General features: G+C 43.0%; 1 protein-coding gene across 1 annotated transcript in view; it reads right to left on the bottom strand.

Annotated features, from left to right (window-relative positions):
• Window positions 1-20437, bottom strand: part of rorc (RAR related orphan receptor C) — a 94694-nt gene that overhangs the window by 18796 nt on the left and 55461 nt on the right. The window contains exons 3-4 of the mRNA XM_062964854.1: window positions 8879-8964; window positions 6384-6525 (exon numbers count right to left, since the gene is read on the bottom strand). Coding sequence (XP_062820924.1) covers window positions 6384-6525; window positions 8879-8964 — 228 coding nt within the window. The remainder of the gene's footprint in view (window positions 1-6383; window positions 6526-8878; window positions 8965-20437) is intronic.

Here is a 20437-nt window from a genome sequence, read left to right on the forward strand (position 1 = left end):
TTCCCCTCTCGGGGCCCCAGTGTTATTCAGGAGAAAGAAAGACAACTCCCTAAGATTGTGCATTGATTATCGAAATTTAAATGCAATTACTAAGGACAATAAATACCCTATGCCCTTAGTAAAGGATTTAATCACCGTATTGAAGAAAGGGAGCATATTTACTAAACTTGATTTAATTGAAGCATATCATAAATTACGGATCAAACCGGAGGATACTTGGAAAACTGCATTTTCCTGCGCATTCGGCCATTTTGAATATAAAATTTTGCCTTTCGGTTTAAAAAATGGAGGCGGCTGCTTTATGCAGCTTATAAATGAAATACTACACCCGTTATTGTACAGAGGGGTATTCATATTCCTTGATGATATCTTGATTGTATCTGAAGATAAGGAAAAGCACGTAAAATTGGTCCGGGAAGTGTTGCAGAAACTAAGAGAAGCAAAGCTGTACGCAAAACTGTCCAAATGTGAATTTAATAAAACTCAAATTGACTTTCTGGGGTATCGGATATCTCCAGAAGGGTTAGCTATGGATCCAGCTAAAGTATCAGATGTAAAAGAATGGGGAGTGCCACAAACAAGGAGGCAATTGCAATCGTTTCTGGGTTTTGCAAATTTTTACAGATCCTTCATAAAAGGCTTCGCGCAAATAACTGCACCCCTTACTGAACTTTTAAAAACAAAAGGGAAAGGAGAGACAGCAAAAGTAAAAGCTCCGGGCGCCAAACTAAGTTGGACGCCAGAATGCCAAAAGGCATTTGAAACCCTAAAAGAATGCTTCACAGAGGGACCCATTCTAAAACACCCCGATATCAGGAGCCCGTTCATAATCCATTGCGATGCATCAGACTGTGCGTATGGGGCAGTACTATTGCAAAAGGATCAAAATGGGAACTTAAAACCCTGTGGATATTTGTCCCGGAAGTTCAGCGAAGCTGAAAAATGTTGGCCGATATGGGAAAAAGAGGCACTAGCCATACTAAAAGCCTTAGAATGCTGGCGGCACTTTCTCGAAGGAAGCGGAATCCCATTTGAAATTTGGTCTGACCATAAGAACCTCCAGTATCTAAAGTCTCCTCGAAAATTGTCCCCCAAACAGATTAGATGGGCACAATACTTCAGCAGGTTCGATTTCCAATTAAAGTTTTTTCAAGGGAAGCAGAATGTCTTGGCAGATGCCCTTTCACGCATGCCTCAACACGAAGGAATAACCGCAGCAAAAGAGGGAACAATATTCTCTGATAAACAATGGGGCTTAGCTGTCAGGACCAGAGCACAAACCCAAAAAGAGAACACTGCTATGGTTGAACTCGGCGGGGAAGATAATTGGGGAAACGAACTGAAACAGTCTTATGAAGGAGACCAGTGGATCACATCCAATGCAGAACAGGGGGAGCAAAAGGGAGGATTTTGGTTTGTGAACAAGAAACTGTATATCCCAGCAACATTAAGGATCAAGATTTTGCATCGTTTTCACAACAACCAGAGCGCTGGTCATACAGGAATTACAAAAACAACAAAAGCAATAGCAAAACATTGCTGGTGGCCAGGGATGAGGAAGGACATAAAGAACCATGTGGTTCAATGTGATGATTGTGCCAGAAATAAATCGAGAGGAGGGAAACCAATGGGATTATTACAAACAGTAGCAGAGCCTACCAGACCTTGGGAATGTGTAGCTATGGACTTTGTGGGGGAACTACCAGTTAGCAAAGGACATCGTTATATTTGGACGGTATTAGACCTGTTTTCTAAACAGGCCCACTTTATAGCACTGCCGAAACTACCATCAGCCGAGAAACTAGCTGAATTGTACATAAACCACATTTACAAACTGCATGGATGTCCCAGTAGAGTAGTCAGTGACAGAGGAGTACAATTCACAGCGAAATTTTGGGAAAAATTCTTGGAAATGCTAGGAGCAGAAAGGAGTTTAAGTTCTGCTTTTCACCCCATGACAAATGGGGCGGTAGAACGTACTCAGCAGACAATTGGGCAGTTCCTTCGAATGTACTCTAACATGAGACAAAATGACTGGTCTCGGTGGTTGGCTTTTGCAGAACTAGCTTTTAATTCGACTATACATTCAGCAACAAACAAAACCCCCTTTGAAGTAGTTTACGGGTATGAAATACAGCCTCTGCCCCAGCTGCCAAGATGGGCAGAGAATGAGGGAACGGAAGGGGGGAAATGGAAAACACAAATGATGGAATGCTGGAGTCAAGTGACTGCATCCTTAAAGGAAGCACATAAAAAGTATAAAGTGTTCGCAGATAGGAAGAGGGTGGAAGGTGATAAATTGGAGAAAGGAGATTTAGTGTGGTTAAGTACCCAAAACATCAAACTGGGGCTACCTTCGAAAAAATTGGGCCCTAAATATATTGGACCATTTAGAATACAGGGTGTTATCAATGAAGTGACTTTCCAGTTGGCATTGCCAAAAAGTTTAGGGAAAATACACCCTGTTTTCCATCGTAGCTTACTGAAAAAATATATGGGTACTTTGGACAAAATGGACACATAGAATTATTGTTTTATTTCAGATTTGTGACGAAGAAAGAACCGAAGAGGAGGGCGAAGAAAAGGAGGGCACCATGTCATGGAACCCAGTTACAGGGCTTTGGTAATTCAGCCCTGCAACTGGGAGTCATAACATAAACAAGCACCTGGCAGAAGAAGATAGAATACGCCTGGGAACTGGGAACCGAAAGTGTAAACAATTATAATTGGTTTAGTGTGTGAAAATGTGTGAAAATGGTAGTAATGTGATATTGGAGGTGGGGCTTGATGATGATATTTACGTGTGGTGTTACGTAGCATCAAAAGTTATAAAAATAGTTGTATGTAAACATTAAGTCATTCTTGACTTTTCCAAAGTCATGTATTCTTCAATAAAGATTGTGTTTGAGAGCAGCTATCTTTGATCTGCGTTCAGACTGATCCTTTGGAGTGAGCAGGACACATCTCCATTTCTAAGCCGAAGAGTTGGCGTTGTCCGTAGACACCTCCAAGGTCATGTGGCCGGCATGACTGCATGGAGCGCCGTTATACATACATACATACATACATACATATATATATATATGTATATATTCATATCTATCTAGACATGTCTGTAGATATTTGTGTATTCATTTCCCCCCTGTAATATTTGCAAGCCCTATATATAGGTAGGTAAGAATATATTCATATCTATTCAGACATCTCTCTTTATATAGATATTTGCAAATACCTGCAAACATATGAGGGTAAATTCATATATAAAATTAATGCATATAGATAGATACACATATAAAGGTACATAGAGATGGCAAAAGCTTACAAGGGGTTAATGCCTATATATCTGTAGGAGAGTTTAACAAATATTTCAGGGAAAAATGCTTTCATAAGATTAATGAATATATATTTTTCTTCTTCCTGATTTGCAAGGGTGTCTTTCTCTTTGCAAAATATTCCCTTGATTAAGAGCGAGGGAGGCTTTGCAAAAGCAAACCCACTGATAAGGGAGGAGAAGAGAGAAATAGATCACATATTGCAAGCAATAGCCTGCAGGCTCCTTGCCGGCCTTGACTTTGACCCGATTATAAGCCGGGGAGGCTTTTTCAGCTCATAAATAAGGGTTGAAAAACTCGGCTTATCTTCGATATATATACGGTAATACACTTTCATCTCAGCAAGTCACGCTTCATCTGAACCTCTCACATCATGGCAGTTTACCCCCGAAAAACTCCATCAGAAAGTTTGTGATGTTGGGGAAGTTTGCTCTAGATGTATAATTGGTGGGGTTAAGTGTGATCTCTGGGTGTAAGGGGAACTACAACTCCCACTATGGTGAGTCAATCCCCTTCAGTAGGTTGAGATAGTCATGGGGGTTCTGTGTGCCAAGTTTGGTCCAGATCCATCATCGGTGGAAGTCACAGTTCCCCTGGTTGTGGGTGAACTACAACACCCAGAAAGGAAGCTCACCTCCCCACAAACCCCTCCAGGATTCAAATTTTGGCAAATCAGGTCTGTGTGCCACGTTTGGTCCAGATCCATTGGGGTTTGGGTTCACAGTGCTCTCTGGATGTAGGTGAACTACAACTCCCCCAAATCAAGGTGAATTTCCTCCAAAGACCTCCAGTACTTTTTGCTGATCACAGGGGCCCTGTGTGTCAGGTTTGGTCCAATTCCATCATTGGTGGAGTTCAGAGTGCTCATTGATTGCAGGTGAACTATATATCCCAGTAGCTATAACTCCAAAATGTCCAGATCAATTCCCCTCCAAACCCACCAGTTTCCAAAATGAGGACATATCGGGAATGCATGACAAGTTTAGTCCAGATTCATCATTGTTTGGGTTCACGGTGCGCTCTGGAGGTAGATGAACTACAACTCCCTATAACTCCCGCCAGTTTTTTGTTGGTCATGGGCGTTCTGTGTGCCAAGTGAGTTCCAGGTCCATCATTGGTGGAGTTCAGAGTGCTTTCAGATTGAGGTGAACTATACATCCCAGCCCCTATAATGCCTATAAATCATGGTGAATTCTCCCCAAACTTCTCTAGTATGTTCAGTGGCTGATCAATTCCTCTGCTTGCTGTGTGCCATAGAAAAAAGTAGGAAAGGGTTATGGGAGAGGCAGTGGGCGGGGTCATGCAAATTCCACACCAATAGAGAGAGTGAGAAACACTGGGATGCCTGTGGTGGAGGAAACATATACAATCTAGGATGAAATTGTCCAATGGGTGGTGGGCAGTGTGGTGTTTGTGGAGAACATTGGCAGGGTTCTTGGACATGTTTATTGCGCTCGCTATAACCTGCAATGTCATTGGAAGCAAGGCCATTGGTGTCTCTGAGTAGTGGGAGCTATAGTTGTTTGTGGAAGTGGAAGCTTGTCTGTGTAAGTGGACCACCCAGTCACATACATACATACATATTTTCACTTTTGTTATGTGATTATTATTATTATTATTATTATTATTATTATTATTATTATTATTATTATTATTATTATTATTATGACACAGCAAACAAGATAGATATGCTGGATTTCGTATCACAAAATCACAAGTCAAACACTTCCCAGGTGTCTAGGACTGTGTGATGTATTTTCGGATGATGCGTGCAGATCCCAGCAGGGTGGCCTTTTCAGTTGGCAGATCATGATTTTGTCAATGCCTATTGTTTCCAAATGCCAGCTGGGATCTTTTGACACGGCACCCACTGCGCTGATCACCACCGGGACCACCTGCACTTGTTTCTGCCATAGTTTTTGAAGTTCAATCTTGAGGTCCTGAGAGCGGCTGAGTTTTTCCTGTTGTTTTTTCCTGTTGTCTGGTGTGTTGTGTTCCAGAACTTTGTCAGTCTGGATTTGGAAGTCCCACAGTATCTTTGTGTGCTCATTTTCCAATACTTTTGCAGGTTTGTGATCCCACCAGTTCTTTGCTGCTGGCAGGTGGTACTTAAGGCATAAGTTCCAATGAATCATTTGGGCCACAGAGTTGTGCCTCTGTTTGTAGTCTGTCTGCGCAATTTTCTTACAGCAGCTGAGGAGATGATCAATGGTTTCGTCGGTTTCCTTGCACAGTCTGCATTTTGGGTCATCAGCTGATTTTTCGATCTTGGCCTGAATTGCCTTTGTCCTGATGGCTTGCTCCTGGGCTGCAAGGATCAGGCCTTCTGTCTCCTTCTTCAGGGTCCCATTCGTGAGCCAGATCCAGGTCTTCTCCTGATCAGCTTTTCCTTCAATTTTGTCAAGGAACTTTCCATGCAATGTTTTGTTGTGCCAGCTGTCAGCTCTAGTTTGTAGTGCGGTTTTCTTGTACTGGTTTTTTGTCTGCTGTGCTTTGAGGAGTTTCTGATTTTTGACTTCAATCAAAGCAGGTTCTTCACTTTGCTTTACATATTCTGCCAGGGCATGTTCTTCTTCTTTGACTGCTTGTTTTCCTTGTAAGAGTCCTCTATACACATAACAGCAATATTATTATTATTATTATTATTATTATTATTATTATTATTATTATTATTATTATTATTATTATTATTATTGCTGTTATGTGTATAGATGTGCCATTGGTATTTCAGAATCGTTTGTAATGCTCAAAGGGGTTAATAATACGTGTTGGAAATGTGACTACCAAATGGGCACGTTTCTTTTCTGAGAAAGCAGTAAGGTTTGGCGACGCACCCACAGTGTGATTCAGAAGATATTCACATTTGCTGGAACTGTTCTCGCTGGGTTCGACAGATGAACAGAGAAATTGCCAACAAGGACGCATTTGATGATATTTAATCGCCATAGCAATAGCAAGTAGATGGGTGTATTAAACCACTAGGGTTTACACTGTAGAATTGATGCAGTTTGGCATCACCTTTGTCACTAATGCTGCAAAGGGTTTGCTTACCGTCCCGGGACATGCCGAGGCTGAGGCATTTCTGCAAACGGCAGTGCTGACACCTGTTGCGACTGGTACGGTCGATTTGGCAGTTCTGCTGCCGGGTGCAGGAGTACGTCACGTTCCCTTGCTGGCTCCGCCGGAAGAAGCCCTGGAGCAAAAGGCACGGAGAAGAAAACAACGTAAGGAAGCACCTGGTTTGGATGAAAACAAGCACCTGGTAGTTTGCAGTCAACGTACGTTTTGGTCTGCACCATCCATGGCTTGTCATCCTTCATTCTGCACTACTAACAGGTTGTCCCCGCTCCCTGGTCTACATCAAACACGGCTTCTCTGTCCACTGATCTACAGACAACCACCAGTTGTTCTTCTCTTGGTCTCCACCTTTGGGCCTCCAGGTGTTTTGGACTTCAGCTCCTACACTTCCTAACAGCTGGAAAGCTGGCTGGGATTTCTGAGAGTTGAAGTCCAAAACACCCGGAGGCCCAAAGGTTGGGAACCACTGGTCTACGCCATATGTTCCTTGATCTGCACCATCCACAGGTGTCCCACCCCTTGGTCTATGCCATTCACAGATTGTCCACCATCCACAGCATGCCCATCCCTTGGTTACACCATCTACAGGTTATTTACTTCTTTGTCTACATCAGGGGCATCAAACTTGTGGATCTCCAGGTGGATCTCCACAGATCGCCCATCTCTTTGTCTACTGCAGCTTCCACAGGTTGTCCACCTTTTGGACTTCAGTTCCGAGGGATCCTGACTGTTGGTCAAGATGACTGGGGATTCTGGGAGTTCTCCTCTTGATCTATACTATTCATTGCTTGATCTTCACCATCCACAGGTTGCCCATCCCTTGGTCTACGCCATCCACAGGTTGCCCATCCCTTGGTCTTGTTAATGTGGGATTTGTGTATTAGTAGTGTTTAAATGAAATTTGTGTCTAGCATGTATTGCATCATCCAGGAAATGCTATAGTGTGTAAAGAGTTAATTTGGTAAAATGCTGTATTGACCTTGGATATGTGGCTGGAGCCAGATAGGAGTGTCCAGACTACAAGTGTGTTTGTATATAGCTGATTGCATCAGATGAGCTCTGTTCTGCCTGCTGAGAAGATCTGTGCTGTTTGTCTAGAGCGAACGTCTTATGTCCATTGTCTGCAAGTCTGTTTGTTTTGTTCAGTAAAACTTTGTAAATACTTTTTACATCGTTTCTGATCATCTCTTCATTCTGCACTCAACTGACGTCATTCGTCTGCTGCTACGCTGTGCGCATTACTCTGACAGGTCTACACCATCCACAGCTTGCCCACCCCTTGGTATATGCCATCCACAGGTTGTCCATCCCTTGGTCTATACCATCCACAGGTTGCCCATCTCTTGGTCTATACCATCCACAGGTTGTCCATCCCTTGGTCTATACCATCCACAGGTTGCCCACCCTTTGGTCTACGCCATCCACAGGTTGCCCATCCCTTGGTCTATGCCATCCACAGGTTGCCCATCCCTTGGTGTATACTATCCACAGGTTGCCCATCCCTTGGTCTATACCATCCACAGGTTGCCCATCCCTTGGTGTATACTATCTACAGGTTGCCCACCCTTTGGTCTACGCCATCCACAGGTTGTCCATCCCTTGGTCTATACCATCCACAGGTTGCCCATCCCTTGGTCTACGCCATCCACAGGTTGCCCATCCCTTGGTCTATGCCATCCACAGGTTGCCCATCCCTTGGTGTATACTATCCACAGGTTGCCCATCCCTTGGTCTACACTATCCACAGGTTGTCCACCCCATGTTCTACATCATCCACATCTTGTTCCTGCCTTGATTTCCACTATTCACAGGTCGTCCATCTCTTGGTCTACACTCCAAAGATGGCCTAATTGTTAAGTCTATACCATCTATAGTCTGTTCATCCTTTGGTCTACACCATCCACAGGTTGCCCACCCTTTGGCCTACGCCATCCACAGGTTGCCCAACCCTTGGTCTATGCCATCCACAGGTTGCCCATCCCTTGGTGTATACTATCCACAGGTTGCCCATCCCTTGGTCTATGCCATCCACAGGTTGCCCATCCCTTGGTCTACACTATCCACAGGTTGTCCACCCCATGTTCTACATCATCCACATCTTGTTCCTGCCTTGATTTCCACTATTCACAGGTCGTCCATCTCTTGGTCTACACTCCAAAGATGGCCTAATTGTTAAGTCTATACCATCTATAGTCTGTTCATCCTTTGGTCTACACCATCCACAGGTTGTCCACCCCATGTTCTACATCATCCTCATCTTGTTCACGCCTTGATCTCCACTATCCACATCCATCTCTTTGTCTAATGCACCTTCCACAGGTTGTCCACCTTTTGTTTTGTTTACTCCATGCATTTTGGACTTCAGTTCCGAGGGATCCGGGGACTCTGGGAGTTGAAGCTCCAAACCCCTGGAGGACCAATATTTTGGAACCACTGGACTAAGGGATTCAAGGAGATCTTTGACTCACCTTACAGCCTTCGCAAGTGATCACCCCATAGTGGATCCCAGATGACTTGTCTCCACAGATCTTGCAGGGGATCACTTCTATTTGAGCTAGAGGAAGGGAGAAAAGGAAGACATTAAGGATGCGTGCCAGAATTATCATGATGCCAGTCTTTATTCCATTTCTTTTGTAATAGTGTTTTAAACTCAGGACTTAAATGTTTGTCTTGTCCAAAACAGACAGATTCCAACACAGAAAAAGTTCTTCGCCATAATTAAAAATCTGTAAAAGCAACATTTCTGTGGGAGGAACCATTATCTTGGGCAAAGCTGTACAGAAATGTTCCTTCCAGCACAAAATGCCCACTTTTCGTACAACAGAAATCTCTCTCTTTTTTTTTTGGCACAAGCTGATTTTCTCGAGATGAGAAAGTCAGTCATTGGGAACTTGGTAATCTTGCTCAGCAGGGTGAAAAGTTTGGAAGTCGTTTGTTCTTGTACCGATGGAGAAAACAAACCTCCAGGAGGTGCAAATCTACCACAAAAAAAGCAAAGATGATGTGTTGTCGAAAGCTTTCATGGCCGGAAACACTGGGTTGCTGTGAGTTTTCTGGGCTGCCTGGCCTTGTTTGAGCCGTAAGAGGGCACTCTTGCACCGTGCATCCGAAGGAAAGGCAACATCAAGATCGAAGCAGGGGAGGCATTTCCATACCAGTGCCTCTGAGCATGCACAGAGTGCTTTCCTTTACTACCTGACACAATGCCAAGTAGTTTGCACAAAACTGCATTTCACTCCATTTTTTAAAAGCATTTTAGTTTGCATCGGATTCAACGTTTATATGGTTATATGCATTTCTGGACCAGTGTCTCTGAGCATGTACAGAGTTGCTGTGAGTTTTCCGGGCTGTATGGCCATGTTCCAGCAGAAGCATTCTCTCCTGATGTTTCACCCAGCATCTGTGGCAGGCATCCTCAGAGGTTGTGAGATCTGTTGGAAACTAGACAAGTGGGGTTTATATATACAGTAGAGTCTCACTTATCCAACACTCGCTTATCCAACGTTCTGGATTATCCAACGCATTTTTGTAGTCAATGTTTTCAATACATTGTGATATTTTGGTGCTAAATTCGTAAATACAGTAATTATTACATAGCATTAATGTGTAATGAACTACTTTTTCTGCCAAATTTGTTGTATAACATGATGTTTTCGTGCTTCATTTGTAAAATCATAACCTAATTTGATGTTTAATAGGCTTTTCCTTAATGCCTCCTTATTATCCAACATATTCGCTTATCCAACATTCTGCCGGCCCGTTTATGTTGGATAAGTGAGACTGTATATATGTGTGTGTGTATGTATATGCATGTATATGTGTGAATGTGTATGTGTATGAGTATGTATACATATATATGTATATACATCTGTCTGTCTATCTATCTATCTACAGTAGAGTCTCACTTATCCAACAGAAACGGGCCGGTAGAACGTTGGATAAGCCAATATGTTGGATAATAAGGAGGCATTAAGGAAATGCCTATTAAACATCAAAATAGGCTATGATTTTACAAATTAAGCACAAAAACATCATGCTATACAACAAATTTGACAGAAAAAGTAGTTCAATACACAGTAATGCTATGTAGTAATTACTGTATTTACGAATTGAGCACCAAAATACCACGATTTATTGAAAACATCAACTACAAAAATGCGTTGAATTATCCAGAACGTTGGGTAAGCGAGTGTTGGATAAGTGAGACTCTACTGTATCTATCTGTGGAATGATGTCCAGGGTGGGAGAAAGAACTCTTGTCTGTTGGAGGCAAGCGTGAATGTTGCCATTGGCCACTTTGATTAGCACTGAATAGCCTTGCAGCTCCAAAGCCTGACTGTTTCCTTCCTTGGGGAAACATTCACACTTGCCTCCAACAGACACGAGTTCTCTCTCCCATCCTGGACCTTCCACAGATATCTAAACCCCACTTGCCTAGTTTCCAACAGACCTCACAACCTCCAAGGATGCCTGCCATACATGTGGGTGAAACGTCAGGAGAGAATGCTTCTGGAACATGGCCATACAGCCTAGAAAACTCACAGCAACCCCGTGATTCCGGCCAGGAAAGCGACAACACTTATACAGAGTATTTTCCTCTTGCCAGTTATCTCAACTTTCTTTACTTTTGGATGATTCCAAAGTTTGTTCCATTTACAACGTTAGGAAAATATTGTGTATACAATGACCATCAGACTATTTTCCCCAAGTTATCTTATCTTATGATAAAGTCAGAAGTATGGTGTGCTTCTGATCCTGAATAATTCAGATATGGGATGTCCAAAGCATGTTCTTAATGCATTTCCTCTGCCTCTTTCTCTCTTCTTGCAAGAGATTATCATCACATGGTGGACTGCATCATGCTCCTTCTTTAGATCATCATCCCTAATAAATCCCCAACACAGATCGGGGGAAGTAAAGGCGAGGTGCCAAAGGAGGACATAGTGCAGGGATGGGGGATTTAAGACCTAAAGACTGCAGTGTGTTCGGACATGCCGTAATCGCTCAGCCTGGAGGAAGGCAACTGCAAAGGACTGCGGCATGAGACATGTCAAGAAAACCCTATGGAAAGGATCAACTGGGAAGGAGGGGACCGAGGTTCTCCAAATGTGCCAAAATGCCCTTTGTGTACCCATTGAGAAGCCACAAAAATCCGCACCTAGGTCTGCATCACCCTCAGAATGCCCATCATCCACAGCTTGGTCTACGTCATCCTGAGGTTGCCCAACATCCATAGGTTGCTCAGCCATCCACAATTGTTCACCACTTGGTCTGTACTATCAACACGTTGCCCACCACTTGGCCTACACCATCCCCTGGTTGCCCAAGCTTTGGTCTACACTATTTTCAGGTTGTCCACCCCTTCGGTTACACCATCCATAGGTTGTGCACCCCTTGATCTACATCATCTACAGATTGCTGACAATCCTCAGGTTGTCCACCACTTGGTCTACACCACTCACATGTTGCCCACCATCCTCAGGTTGTACACTCCTTGGTCTACACCAGAGGTCCTCAAACTTTTTAAGTGGAGGGCCGATTCATGGTCTCTCAGATTGTTGAGGGACGGAATTATCATTTGAAAAAAAAAATGAACAAATTCCTATGCTCACTGCACATGTCTTATTTGTAGTGCAAAAAAAAAAAAAAACCCCAGCAACAATTACTTATTTATTTATTTACTACGTTTATACCCCACCCTCTCTCACCCCAAAGGGGACTCAGAGCAGCTTACAAGTTGTATGTACATACAATATATTATATTATTAGCATAACACAATATTAACATTATATATTACTATATTGTACTATACCATTATACCGTAATATTATTAGTAATATTACATTTGATATATCTATATATATAAAAGAGTAATGACATTTCGACCTAGGACAAAACAACAAAACGACACATCCCAGAAACACTAAACTTGACAGTACAACCCCTCCTCCATGCATCTATGTTCATACAACAAAAAGCTCCAGCTACTCCAGAAAACGGCCAGGCTTTGAGACTGCAAGGTTATTCACTGCTATTCCACCTGGCCAACAAAGGATTTCCATAAGCCACAGCAACACATGGCCAGGCAAAGCTAGTAATATATAATTAATATTATTATATTATACAATATTATTATATTGTATTATTATTAGCTGCCCTGAGTCCCCTATTGGATGAGAAGGGTGGGGTAGAAATACAGTAATAAATAAATAAATATTATATTGTATTACATTATAATATTATTATGAATATTACATGTATACACAATATATTATTATCATATTATTCATTTACAATATTGGTAAATAAAAGAACAATACAATATTTAAAAATAAAAATAATTTTAACCAACATACTGTAAACTTATCAGGATTTCAGTGGGAAGTGAATTAATTATATATACGTTTTTAAGGTTTTTATAATGTGTTTTAACAATGTTATTAATAGATCTGTTTATATTGTTTTGTTTTTATGATTGTATTTTGGGCATTAAATTTTGCCAATTTTTGTAAGCCGCCCTGAGTCCCCTTGGGTGAGAAGTGCGGTGTATAAATGTTGTAAATAAATAAATAAATAAATAAGTGTGGGCCTGCTTCTGGCCAATGAGATAATCAAGTAGGATTGTTGTTGTTGTCCCTTCAAGGCGAGCCTAAGTCTAAAACTGAGGGCGGGGCCAGGTAAATGGCCTTGGAGGGCCGCAACCGGCCCCCGGGCCTTAGTTTGGGGACCCCTGGTCTACACCATCCACAGGTTGCCCACTATCCTCAGGTTGTACACTCCTTGGTCTACACCATCCTCAGGTTGTCCACCCCTTGTTCTACACCATCCACAGGTTGCTCACTATCCTCAGGTTGTCCACTCCTTGGTCTAAACCAGCCACAGGTTGCCCACTATCTTCAGGTTGTCCACCAAGTCTTGGTCTATACCATCCACAGCTTGCCCATCATCTTCAGGTTGTCTACCATTCACAGGTTGTGCACCCCTTGGTCTACACCATCCATAGGTTGCCCACCATCCTCAGGTTGTCCACCCCTTGGTCCACACCATCCACAGGTTTCCCACCATCTTCAGGTTGTCCACCATTCACAGATTGTGCGCCCCTTGGTCTACACTAGCCTCAGGTTGTCCACTCCTTGATCTACACCATCCACAGGTTGCCCACCAACTTTAGATTGTCCACTATCGACAGGTTGTGCATCCCTTGGTCTACTCGACAAATAGGTTGGCTACCATCCTCAGGTTCCCCACCCCTTGGTTTACACCATCCACAGGTTGCCCTCCATCTTCAGGTTGCCCACCATCCACAGGTTGTGCACACCTTGGTCTATACCATCCTTAGGTTGCCCACCATCCTCAGGTTCCCCACCCCTTGGTCTACACCATCCACAGGTTGCCCACCAACTTTAGATTGTCCACTATCGACAGGTTGTGCATCCCTTGGTCTACTCCACCCATAGGTTGGCTACCATCCTCAGGTTCCCCACCCCTTGGTCTACACCATCTACAGGTTGCCCACCATCCTCAGGTTGTCCACCCCTATATCTACACCATCCTAGGTTGTCCACCCCTTGGTCTATACCATCCTTAGGATTGCCAGTATTCATATGTTGTTCACCCCTTGGTCAATGCCATCCTCGGATTGCTTACTATCTATATGTTGTTAACCCTTTGGATTACATTATCCTCAGCTTTCCAACCATTCACGGGTTGTCCACTCCTTGGTCTGTAGCACCCCCAGGTTGCCCATCCTTTGAGCTACACCATCCATGGGCTGTCTACTCCATCTACGTGCTGTAATATTCTCCTCTTTGCCGTCTTTAGTTACCTTTTGGCATCCTCACCGGGGGCGAGTCGAAATTAATAAAGTGGAAAAAAGGAAAGAAAGAACGAAAACCACAGAGGCCAATTGCTTCTCCTCCTAACCACAAATGCTGCATCAAAAGTGAGAAGGGAAGAGGAGGTTGAGTCAGGCTTCAGATTACTCAGCCGCTGGTCCACCTCTAAGGTGCTGCCGGTAAGAAGCACTCTCACTTTTAAGCAAAAGGAGATGCCGGTAAATCCAACCGACGGCCGATTAACAAGGCCTCGGCGTCACGCAAAAGATATTAATAACTATTTGAAAAGCATCTTTTTCAAGGGCCCGAAGCAAGGAAATTGCACCATTCCCATCTATGCTGTCCTCCCACGTCGCGGCTTCCATCCCGTCACCGGAAAGACGTTTGGCGTCAGTGGAAAAAAGGATGGGCAAGTTTGACGCTCGAAAAGAAAATATGGCGTCCTTGAGATGAGGTCCCCGAGATGGGATCGGTTCGCCATAAATTTACAAGAGAATAAGATGCTCCAGAGGTGTCCTTCAAGAGGTTTCAACGTAGTCTCCACCAATCTCAATGAGTACAGCTAAAGACGAAGGAGGATGGGAGTTGCTGTTCCAAAACATCTGGAGAACATCAACCGCTCAAGAGTGGACAACTTGGTATATAATCCAATGCAATCGGACACCATTTGAGTTTCCATGGCTCAATACTATGGGATTCTGAGGCACCAGTTGAGAAGGCCAAAGGCCTTGCAAAATTGCAACTCCCAAGATTTTGCAGCACTGAGCCACAGATGAGCTGGTCATTGACTGTAATAAAGTGAACTTGAGGCACAGTAGCTCGAGAAGTGTCAACAGCAATAATAATAATAATAATAATAATAATAATAATAATAATAATAATAATAATGATAGACATTGACAAAATTACGATCTGCCAACTGCAAAAGGCCACCCTGCTGGGATCTGTGCGCATCATCCGAAAATACATCACACTGTCCTAGACACTTGGGAAGTGTTCGACTTGTGATTTTGTGATCTGAAATCCAGCATATCTATCTTGTTTGCTGTGTCATAATAAAATAATAATAATAATAATAATAATAATAATAATAATAATAATAATAATGCCCTGGCAGAATATGTAAAGCAAAGTGAAGAACCTGCTTTAATTGAAGTCAAAAATCAGAAACTCTTCAAAGCACAGCAGACAAAAAACCAGCACAAGAAAACCGCACTACAAACTAGAGCTGACAGCTGGCACAACAAAACATTGCATGGAAAGTTCCTTGAAAAAATTGAAGGAAAAGCTGATAAGGAGAAGACCTGGCTCTGGCTCACGAATAGGACCCTGAAGAAGGAGACAGAAGGCCTGATCCTTGCAGCCCAGGAGCAAGACATCAGAACAAAGGCAATTCAGGACAAGATCGAAAAATCAGCTGATGACCCAAAATGCAGACTATGCAAGGAAGCCGACGAAACCATGGATCATATCCTCAGCTGCTGTAAGAAAATTGCACAGACAGACTACAAACAGAGGCACAACCATGTGGCCCAAATGATCCATTGGAACTTATACCTCAAGTACCACCTCCCAGCAGCAAAGAACTCCCAGCAGCAGCATCTAGAGCAAACCTGGCCAACATAACAAAGTACTGATGGAGTTTCTCTTGCTGGACTTGTAGTTGTTGGGCAGTGACTCCAAAGGACTCAGGTTCGGACTCTTGCGTGGGCATTCCTTGGATGAGTTTGGGCAAGTCACACCTTCTCGGCCTCAAATAATGATACAGCAAACCCCTCCTTATTGTGTTGAAAATGTCTCCCGCCCATGAAATGTTGTTTCACCCCACCTCTCCTTTCTGATGAAGAAGTAGGGCAATCGGTGGGGTTACCGGCTTGTTTCGAACGCGAGCCGGGCTCTCTACCTTCCAGGAAACCCCAACAGGAAAAGCAGACGATGGCTTCTTTTTGGTCCCTTGCTAAAAATGTCCTACTCATACATCTGCCTCGGGGGAAGAGCTGCCACCTGTGATCGCTTTGGGGGCGGCCGCGGAGAAAGGGGGCACATTTCTTTCATCCCCCCACCACCAAACCCACATCACCAAACGGCACACGGCTCCCTGATGCGAAAGACGGCGGCTTTGAGATAAGCAAACCCACCTGCAAAAACGGAGAGGGCTGGGTTCGGCGTTAGGATAAAACGCCCCAGATTCGAGTTGCACTCCGCGGCAAAAGGGAGAGCTTTGCGGTTGAACACGAATCCCAACAAAAGTCAACAGATCGGGTCCCGATTTGGGCAAACCGTTGTCTATTTATGGGTCTGGCAAATTGGAATCTCAAGGTTGGATTTGAAGTGTGGAGCACTTGAAGTGCAGAATGAAGAACTCTTTACATGGCATGGATTGCCAACACTGCCCTATTTACTAGTTGTGCCCAGCCACGCATTGCTGTGGCGTATGGGACTCCTTTGTTGGCCAGGTTGAATAATAATAATAACAACAACAACAACAACAACAATAACCTGCTTTGATTGAAGTCAAAAATCAGAAAATCCTCAAAGCACAGCAGACAAAAAACCAGTACAAGAAAACCGCACTACAAACTAGAGCTGACAGCTGGCACAACAAAACATTGCATGGAAAGTTCCTTGACAAAATTGAAGGAAAAGCTGACAAGGAGAAGACCTGGCTCAAATGGGACCCTGAAGAAGGAGACAGAAGGCCTGATCCTTGCAGCCCAGGAGCAAGACATCAGGACAAAGGCAATTCAGGCCAAGATCGAAAAATCAGCTGATGACCCAAAATGCAGACTGTGCAAGGAAACCGACGAAACCATGGATCATATCCTCAGCTGCTGTAAGAAAATCGCACAGACAGACTACAAACAGAGGCACAACTATGTGGCCCAAATGATTCATTGGAACTTATGCCTCAAGTCCCACCTCCCAGCAGCAAAGAACTGGTGGGATCACAAACCTGCAAAAGTATTGGAAAATGAGCACGCAAAGATACTGTGGGACTTCCGAATCCAGACTGACAAAGTTCTGGAACACAACACACCAGACATCACAGTTGTGGAAAAGAAAAAGGTTTGGATCATTGATGTCGCCATCCCAGGTGACAGTCGCATTGACGAAAAATAACAGGAAAAACTCAGCCGCTATCAGGACTTGGGAAGTGTTTGACTTGTGATTTTGTGATACGAAATCCAGCATATCTATCTTGTTTGCTGTGTCATACAATAATAATAATAATAATAATAATAATAATAATAATAATAATAATAATAATAATACATCACACAGTCCTAGACACTTGGGAAGTGTTTGACTTGTGGTTTTGTGATACAAAATCCAGCATATCTATCTTGTTTGCTGTGTCATAATAAAATAATAATAATAATAATAATAATAATAATAATTATTATTATTATTATTCTTGGAGGGTCCTCTGAGGAGGGAAAAGGAGGCATAGTTTGCCAGATATGCCAGACTTGAACTGTAAAGACATTTTCTTCCCTTCTCTATCTCGCTCTCTCTCTCTTTTTTTTTTTACAAAATCGCACCTGCTTTGAAAAACAACCCAGGGAACCAAAGGGAGCCCAAACCGCAGGAGGATCGAAAATAGCATTTTGAGATGAGTGAGTGTTTCTCGGCTCCGCGTCCTTTCGGGGGACGATGGGCGGGCGAGTCGTTGACACTTTTGCCCACATGAATCAAACCGAGAAAACAACGTCTGGGATACGGGGACAAGGAGCGCCCACCCCAGGCGTTTGCGCTGCTCACCTGGCAAACTACAAATCCCACCATTTAGAAAATAACACCTTTAGGGATGCCGGATAGAGATCAATTCAAACCCTGTGATGTTTTCCACCAAAGGGGACATTGCTGACGACAAACTTTTACGAACTACCAAAGAGACATATAAGAGATCAAGTTTGGATGCCGTATTATTTATAGCTTGCATTGAAGATAATGCTCAATCTCTCTCTCTATATATATACACATATCTCTCTTCATCTTAATTCTTAAGTTATTAGGACTTGCAAATACAGTAGAATCTCACTTATCCAACATAAACGGGCTGCCAGAATGTTGGATAAGCAAATATGTTGGATAAAATCTGTCTACCAATATTAAAAAAAAACCTCTAAAATCAGGACAGTAAATCAAGAACAACGGGGTAATTCCAGACAGGAAACAATTAGGGCCGGCTAACACCTCCCAACAAAGGATTCCCACAGGAAGGAAGCAGCCCAGCTTTGAAGCTGCAAGGCTATTCAATGCTAATCAAGGTGGGCAATTGCAATACTCACACTTGCCTCAACAGATAATTCTTTCACCCTGGACATTATCTATCTATATCTATCTATATAAAAGGTAATGAAATTTCAGCCTAGGACAAAACAACAAAACCACACATCCCAGAAACACTAAACTTGGCAGCACAACCCCTCATCCATGCCTCTACGTTCATACAACAAAAAGAAAAGAAAAATAAAGTCCTAATTAGAGGGAGAAAAATAATTGTTTTTATCCAATTGCTGCCAGTTAGAAGACTAAGCTCCGCTCACTTGGTCTCCTAGCAACCCACTCAGCCCAGGGGACAGGCAGAGTTAGGCCTCACTTAGGCCTCTTCCACATTGCCTATAAATTACAGATTATCTGATTTTAACTGGATTATATGGCAGTGTAGACTCAAGGCTCTTCCACACAGCTATATGACCCATTTATAATCTTATATTATCTGCTTTGCACTGCATTATCTTGACTCCACACTGCCAGATAATCCACTTCAGTGTGCATTTTATACAGCTGTGTAGAAGGGGCCTCATATAATCCAGTTCTAAGAAGATAATATAAGATTATAAATATAATATGTAATAATTACTGTGATATAATAATACAGAACAATATAATCTCTAAAATCAGGACAGTAAATAAAGAACAACACTCTGAAAGCATAAGCCACAGCAACGCGTAGCCGGGCAAAACTAGTATATATATAAAAGGGTAATGAAATTTCGGCCTAAGACAAAACAACAAAACTACACATCCCAGAAACACTAAACTTGGCAGCACAACCCCTCATCCATGCCTCTACGTTCATACAGCAAAAAGCTCCAGCTACTCCAGAAAATGGCCAGGCTTTGAGACTGCAAGGCTATTCACTGCTATTCCACCTAGCCAACAAAGGATTCCCATAAACCACAGCAACGCATGGCCGGGCAAAGCTAATATATATATATATATATATATATATATATATATATATATATATCGCTGCCTAGTTTCCAACAATCTCTGAGAATGCCTGCCATAGATGTGGGCGAGACGTCAGGAGAGAATGCTTCTGGAACATGGCCAGGCAGCCCAGAAAACTCACAGCAACCCAAGTGATTCCGGCTGAGAAAGCCATCGACGACACAAAAAAAAGACATTGTTTTTGCATCGCCAGTTTCCGCAGCATTGCTCACGTACGGGGAACGAAGCAAAGCCGGGAAATGCAAGACTCAGACCTCACCTTTCTGGTGTCAGATCAAAGGGCAGCGGGTGCAAACGGGTGGGGGGACCAAAGGGGAACCCCCTTCGGTAGGAAAAATAGTGCTTGAATTTTGATTTTTTTTTTTTGCATGTATGTTAACAATGGGAAGGTTTATTTCGTGCATTTCAGTATGAAACAGGCTCTTGGGGAAGAATCATAGCATCTTTGAGTTGGGAGGGACCCCAAAGGTCATCTAGTCTGATCCCTTTCTGATTCATTGTCATCGTCATCATCCACCTGTCTGTCTGCCTGTCTGTCTCAAGATATTATGTATGTGTGACAATGAACTATGATGTATACCAGGGGTCCCCAAACTACGGCCCGGGGGCCACATGCGGCCCATTGAAGCCATTTATCCGGCCCCCACGGCACAAAGGCTGAAGGGGATTGGGCTAAATGGACCAAGGGGTCTCTTCTAATCCTTATTATTATTATTATTATTATTATTAATCATGTTTTATTGATTAGCCCATCAGCCGTATCAAAACATTTAACACATAGACATACATACAACATACAAAGAAATTAAAATAAACAGGCTGTTAACAAGATCCCATTCAGGTCAAATATCTGCATCACCTCCACAGTTTACCCCAATTGATTCCAAATATGCAATCCTCAGCTGTGTTGTTGGGAAAGGGCTTTGTGTATTATTTTAGGATTCTGTATT

The sequence above is a fragment of the Anolis carolinensis genome, unplaced genomic scaffold (genome assembly GCF_035594765.1).
Source record: "Anolis carolinensis isolate JA03-04 unplaced genomic scaffold, rAnoCar3.1.pri scaffold_14, whole genome shotgun sequence".
In the NCBI taxonomy this organism is placed as follows: Eukaryota; Metazoa; Chordata; class Lepidosauria; order Squamata; family Dactyloidae; genus Anolis; species Anolis carolinensis.